This window comes from Oryzias latipes, chromosome 10 (assembly GCF_002234675.1).
Source record: "Oryzias latipes chromosome 10, ASM223467v1".
NCBI lineage: Eukaryota > Metazoa > Chordata > Actinopteri > Beloniformes > Adrianichthyidae > Oryzias > Oryzias latipes.
This window is the reverse complement of record NC_019868.2, coordinates 27,642,706-27,650,235: the sequence shown is the minus strand read 5'-3', so window position 1 is coordinate 27,650,235 and position 7,530 is coordinate 27,642,706. Positions and strand designations below refer to the sequence as shown.

The window sequence follows — 7,530 nt, the reverse complement described above, 5'->3', positions numbered from 1 at the left end:
GTACAACGCAATGAAGTTGTCCAACACAATGGAAATGCCCAACGCAATGTAAATGCCCAACGCAATGTAAATGCCCAACGCAATGAAGTTGTCCAAAGCAATAAAAATGTGCTCAACGCAATGAAGTTGTCCAACGCAATGAAAAAGCCCAACGCAATGAAAATGCTCAACTCAATGAAAATGTGCTCAAAGCAATGAAAATGCCCAACGTAATCAAAATGCTCACCGCAATGAAGTTGTCCAACGCAATGGAAATGCCCAACGCAATGATAATGCCCAACGCAATGAAGTTGTCCAACGCAATAAAAATGTGCCCACCGCAATGAAAATACCCAACGCAATGAAAATGCCCGACGCAATGAAACTGTCCAACGCAATGAAGTTGTCCAATGCAATGAAATGAAACTGTTCAACGCAATGAAATGAAACTGTCCAACGCAATGAAATGAAACTGTCCAACGCAAAGAAAAATGAAACTGTCCAACACAATGAAACTGTCCAACACAATGAAGTTGTCCAACGCAAAAAAAATGTGTTCAACGCAATGAAAATGCCCACCGCAATGAAAATGCTCAACTCAATGAAGTTGTCCAACACAATGAAAAAGCCCAACCCAATGGAAATGCCCAACGCAATGATAATGCCCAACACAATGAAGTTTTCCAACGCAATAAAAATGTGCCCACCGCAATGAAAATACCCAACGCAATGAAAATGCCCGACGCAATGAAGTTGTCCAACACAATGAAAAAGCCCAACGCAATAAAAATGTGCTCAACGCAATGAAATGAAACTGTCCAACGCAATGAAACTGTCCAACGCAATGAAACTGTCCAACGCAATGAAACTGTCCAACGCAATGAAGTTGTACAACGCAAGGAAGTTGTACAACGCAATAAAAATGTGCCCAACGCAATGAAGTTGTCCAACGCAATGAAAAAGCCCAATGCAATGAAAATGCTCAACTCAATGAAAATGTGCTCAAAGCAATGTAAATGCCCAACGTAATCAAAATGCTCACCGCAATGAAGTTGTCCAACGCAATGGAAATGCCCAACGCAATGATAATGCCCAACACAATGAAGTTTTCCAACGCAATAAAAATGTGCCCACCGCAATGAAAATACCCAACGCAATGAAAATGCCCGACGCAATGAAGTTGTCCAACGCAATGTAAATGCCCAACGCAATAAAAATGTGCTCAACGCAATGAAGTTGTCCAACGCAATGAAAAAGCCCAACGCAATGAAAATGCTCAACTCAATAAAAATGTGCTCAACGCAATGAAGTTGTCCAACGCAATGAAAAAGCCCAACGCAATGAAAATACCCAACGCAATGAAAATGCTCAACTCAATGAAAATGTGCTCAACGCAATGAAAACGCCCAATGTAATCAAAATGCCCATGGCAATGAAAAAGTTCAACAAAATGACAATGAAACTGTTCAAGGCAACGAAAATGCCCAACGCAATGTAAATGCCCAACACAATGAAGTTGTCCATCGCAATAAAAATGTGCTCAACACAATGAAGTTGTCCAACGCAATGAAAATGCCTAATGCAATGAAGTTGCCCAACGCAATGAAAAGGCCCAACGCAATGAAGTTGTCCAATGCAATGGAAATGCTCAACGCAATCAAAATGCTCACCGCAATGACAAAGCCCAACGCAATGAAAATGCCCAACGCAATGAAAATGCCCAACGCAATGAAAATGCCCAACGCAATGAAAATGCCCAACGCAATGAAGTTGTCCAAGGCAATGAAAAAGCCCAACGCAATTTAGTTGCCCAACCCAATGAAGTTGCCCAACGCAGTGAAGTTGTCCAACGCAATGAAGTTGTCCAACGCAATGAAGTTGTCCAACGCAATGGAAATGCCCAACGCAATGAAGTTGTCCAGCGCAATGAAAAAGCCCAACTCAATGAAAATGCTCAACGCAATGAAAATACCCAACGTAATGTAAATGTTCAACGCAATGAAGTTGTCCAACGCAATGAAAATGTGCTCAACGCAATAAAAATGCTCCACTTTCAAAATTTCAAATAAAAGGATCGATCACCTGCATCAATGGTGTGAAAACTAAACTACTGGTTGTTGTAATGAGTCCTTTAAGTGTGAAATATATTTATATTCATGATCAGATTCTATTTCATCCAACGGTAGAATCTGATTCTATTGAGGAACTCCATGAAAGGAGATGAGAGGAAGATGATCTGCAGGTTTAAGTTGCCCAACGTGCATCTTAAACCTTGGTTTATCCATCCTCACTGTGCCCAATGCAAACTTAGCATTTGGCACAGCATTGGGCAAACTTAGCATTGGTCACATTGGGCACACATTAACAATTCACGCTTGGCAGAAGAGAGAAAGATCGGCACTGCCGCCAGAAAAAAAAAGACATGAAGGACTTACAGGTTGAAGATCTTCCTGAGAAGGAAAAGAAATAAAAAGCCATTAGAGGTTGATCCTAAAGACTTCTGTCTTTAAGGGTTGAGGATAAAGATATTTAGTCAAAGCGCTTATGGCGCCATCATCCTACTGAAAATAGAACGGCTTCACATGAGAAATAGAAAAGAAAATAGTGTTGTAGTGGGGGGGGGGGGGGGGGTGTTAGAATTCAGACTCAATTAGGCTCTGCTTAGTTGTTTCATTCTGAACAATTTTACAACATCAATAATCCAACAGAAGAAAATAGGAACAGTGTTGCTAGATTGGGCAGTGCCCAATTGGCAAACTGCCAAGGCAAACTGCCCAATTGGGCGGTTTTGGTTCTAAAATTGCGGGTAATAATGGCTTTGGGTGGGTATGCATAATTTGGGCGGTTTTAGTTTCGGTTAGGCGTTTTTTCTTCTCATTAATATAGAATAGCGGACTATGTTAGTCTGTGTGGCTGTTGGAGTTCTATGTCCTGGAGCTCTCTGGACACACCAGGGAGAGACGCTTAATGGACAGGGCTCTGTCTTATAACCTGTTGTTGGGGGTGTGCCGCCCCGCCTTTTACAAATTGTGTTCTTTAAAGCTTGACACTGCAGCCGCGTGTGGGAGGAGCTACCAGCGAATGTGTGATCGCTACATGGAGCATGTACATGTATATCAATGCATGGTAGACACGGAAAATGTGGAGAGATCGGGTTTATTATTTTAAAGAGTTCTACTAGGATTATTAATCCAAGACAAAAGAGCCATTCATAGCATCCACGCAATACGATCCATTTCAAATGTCTATTTTATTATTTGCTCCTAAATCCCTTAGATTTGAATAAACAAATCCTCAGAAATGCGATTTTAGGCTTAGGTAAGCAACATCATACAAACGCTACAGGAACATGCTAGAAACACATCAGAGTGGAGCTTTTGGGTTTAAAACCGACACTTTATTGATAAATGTTTATCATATCTTATTTAAAGTTCACGTAACGTTCACTATGTTAGGTCTGAGATTAGGAAAACAATACAGTAAATAAGATGGTTTTTATTATAACATTTAGAGGTCAAAAATGTTTTATCTTTAATATTAGCATGGTTAATAGTTATAATTAAAGCCCCACAGTTTCCCTGTCAAGAACTTGACCTGTTGGATGGACCAAATCTGGGTTTGACACCTGCAGACACGAGGAGAACCAAACATCCACACATTTACCCCGTTTTCCAGGAACTCGCAGGCTGGATGCAGCCGCTCCGTAGCCACTGATTGCATCTCTGTATGGAATCTGTTGCTACAGAAACGTGAGTCCTTAGCAACCAGCGCCATCCCTCAGAACGACTTGGAACTGGAGACAGTTTGGTCGTCCGATTCAGGACGTTCAATGGGAAAGACGAGCAAACCGATCCGCTGGAGGAGCAGCTGAAAAAAATAAAAATTACAGGTGGGGTAGAAACCTTCTAGAGGAGATGAGATGTTCCTTTGAGTTTTTTTAATCTTTTCATTAAAAGTTGAAGGACATCGGACACTCTTGATCCCGATGTGTGGAAAACCTGATTTGATCTACAATGTCGGATGGAGCCTCATCCAACCCCGCTTGTGCTTCATCTGCCGCCAAAGACCACAGGAACCACGGCTGCAGGAACCTGGGATATCCTGGAGGCAGGAGTCCACATGAGGGTGGAGACAAGGACAATGGTTTCAGAAGAAGAAGAAAGGACGGGCAGTTTGAGACAACTTCCGCTCACTATATTCATGTTCAGGCTCACCTGCTTGTTGGCCAGAACCATCAGAGGCAGGCTGGCGCGGTGACTCAGCAGCTCGTCTAGGTGTTTCTTTGCAAGCGGGAACAGCTGAGGGTTGGAGGAGTCAACCACAAACACCAGAAGCAGGGCTTTGGACAGGTACCTCTGCCAGTACGGCCGCAGGTCCTCGTTACCTCCAACTGACAGACCACTTGTTTAAACACTTTTAAAGATGGTCTAGAACCTGACCAATCACCTTCTCCCGTCGACTCTAGACCTGAGGTCAGTGAGTCGCGGTGGGTGGAGGTGCCTCCACCCACAGACCAGCTCCGACATACTTTCCAGAAACTCGATGTGCAGGTCGTCTTTGCTGATGGAAACCGCGTTGAAGCCCTTTGTTGGGTCCGTGTCCTGATGAAAGCTGCTGCCAAGATAACATTGCCCAACTGTTCAACGCAATGAAGTTGTTCAACGCCATGAAAATGGTCAAGGAAATAAAAAATTTGCTCAGGACAATAAAAAAGCCCAACGCAATGAAGTTGTCCAAAGCAATGAAAATGTGCTCAACGCAATGAAGTCGTTCAACGCAATGAAAATGCCCAACGCAATGGAAATGCCCAACGCAATGGAAATGCCCAACGCAATGGAAATGCCCAACGCAATGGAAATGCTCAACGCAATAAAAATGCTCAACGCAATAAAAATGCTCAACGCAATAAAAATGCTCAACGCAATAAAAAATTTGCTCAAAGCAATGAAAATGTTCAGGACAATAAAAAAGCCCAACGCAATGAAGTTGTCCAACACAATGAAGTTGTTCAACGCAATGAAACGGTTCAACACCATGAAAATGGTCAACGCCATGAAAATGGTCAAGGCAATAGAAATTTGCTCAAGGCAATGAAAATGTTCAGGACAATAAAAAAGCCCAACGCAATGAAGTCGTCCAAAGCAATGAAAATGTGCTCAACGCAATGAAGTCGTTCAACGCAATGAAAATGCCCAACGCAATGAAAATGCCCAACGCAATGGAAATGCCCAACGCAATGAAAATGCCCAACGCAATGGAAATGCCCAACGCAATGGAAATGCCCAATGCAATGGAAATGCCCAACGCAATGGAAATGCTCAACGCAATGAAAATGCTCAACGCAATAAAAAATTTGCTCAAAGCAATGAAAATTTTCAGGACAATAAAAAAGCCCAACGCAATGAAGTTGTCCAACGCAATGAAAATGCTCAACGCAATAAAAATGCTCAACGCAATGAAAATGCTCAACGCAATGAAAATGCTCAACGCAATGAAAATGCTCAACGCAATAAAAAATTTGCTCAAAGCAATGAAAATGTTCAGGACAATAAAAAAGCCCAACGCAATGAAGTTGTCCAACGCAATGAAAATGCTCAACGCAATAAAAATGCTCAACGCAATGAAAATGGTCAAGGCAATAAAAAAATTTGCTCAAGGCAATGAAAATGTTCAGGACAATAAAAAAGCCCAACGCAATGAAGTTGTACAACGCAATGAAAATGCTCAACGCAATAAAAATGCTCAACGCAATGAAAATGGTCAAGGCAATAAAAAAATTTGCTCAAGGCAATGAAAATGTTCAGGACAATAAAAAAGCCCAAGGCAATGAAGTTGTCCAACACAATGAAGTTGTCCAACGCAATGGAAATGCCCAACGCAATGGAAATGCCCAACGCAATGGAAATGCCCAACGCAATGGAAATGCTCAACGCAATGAAAATGCTCAACGCAATGAAAAATTTGCTCAAAGCAATGAAAATGTTCAGGACAATAAAAAAGCCCAACGCAATGAAGTTGTCCAACGCAATGAAAATGCTCAACGCAATAAAAATGCTCAACGCCATGAGAATGCCCCATACAATGAAAATGCCCCATACAATGAAAATGCCCCATACAATGAAAATGCCCCATACAATGAAAATGCCCCATACAATGAAAATGCCCCATACAATGAAAATGCCCCATACAATGAAAATGCCCCATACAATGAAGTTGTCCAAAGCAATGAAGTTGTCCAAAGCAATGAAGTCGTTCAACGCAATGAAACTGCTCAACGCCACGAAAATGGTCAACGCCACGAAAATGGTCAACGCCACGAAAATGGTCAACGCCACGAAAATGGTCAACGCCACGAAAATGGTCAACGCCACGAAAATGGTCAACGCCACGAAAATGGTCAAGGCCACGAAAATGGTCAAGGCCACGAAAATGGTCAAGGCCATGAAAATGGTCAAGGCCATGAAAATGGTCAAGGCCATGAAAATGTTCAGGACAATAAAAAAGCCCAACGCAATGTAAATGCTCAACGCAATGAAAATGCTCAACGCAATGAAACTGTTCAAGGCAATGAAGTTGTCCGACGCAATGAAGTTGTCCGACGCAATGAAGTTGTCCGACGCAATGAAGTTGTCCGACGCAATGAAGTTGTCCGACGCAATGAAGTTGTCCGACGCAATCAAAATGCCCGACGCAATCAAAATGCCCGACGCAATCAAAATGCCCAACGCAAACAAAATGCCCAACGCAAACAAAATGCCCAACGCAATCAAAATGCCCAACGCAATCAAAATGCTCAACGCAATCAAAATGCCCAACGCAAACAAAATGCCCAACGCAATCAAAATGCCCAACGCAATCAAAATGCCCAACGCAATCAAAATGCCCAACGCAATCAAAATGCCCAACGCAATCAAAATGCTCAACGCAATCAAAATGCTCAACGCAATCAAAATGCCCAACGCAATCAAAATGCCCAACGCAATCAAAATGCTCAACGCAATCAAAATGTTCAACGCAATCAAAATGCTCCACTTTCAAAATGTCAAATGAAAGGATCGATCACGTACATCAATGGTGTGAAAACTAAACTACTGATTATTATAATGAGTCTGAGTCCTTGAAGTCTGAAATATATTTATATTAATGAACAGATTCTATTTCATCCAACGGTAGAATCCGTTTCTATTGAGGAACTCCATGAAAGGAGATGAGAGGAAGATGATCTGCAGAAGAATTATCCAACAGAAGAAAATAGGAAGCAGCTATAGCAACCCAAATCCTAAAGAAAAAAGCCAAACTGGATTTTTTAAAATTGTTAGGTTTAATAATTTAATCATTAATTAGTGGTTTTAAAAACTTATTTGAAAATATCTAAAACAAAAAAATGTTTGCCTCCACATAAAACTCAGGCCATTCAGCAACTAAACTTTCTTCTAATAGTTCTCCAATTAGGAACCTCTAAAGTTTTCCCAACAGGAGAAAACTTCCATAAAATATCAAAAGTTTAGGTGTAACCCTTGTTCTATCTTAGGCACTTTAACATTGGGAGTG

At 41.6% G+C, this 7,530-nt stretch overlaps 1 protein-coding gene across 1 annotated transcript; it reads right to left on the bottom strand.

Moving 5' to 3' along the window:
- Positions 1–3,407: 3,407 nt before the first annotated feature.
- Positions 3,408–4,619, bottom strand: LOC101167631 (ADP-ribosylation factor-like protein 9; the record flags this gene model as incomplete). Its single annotated transcript, XM_023959492.1, has 2 exons — positions 3,408–4,369; positions 4,508–4,619. Coding segments are annotated over 2 exons (453 nt in total), but the record flags the coding sequence as incomplete, so codon positions are not given.
- Between the last annotated feature and the right edge of the window lie 2,911 nt (positions 4,620–7,530).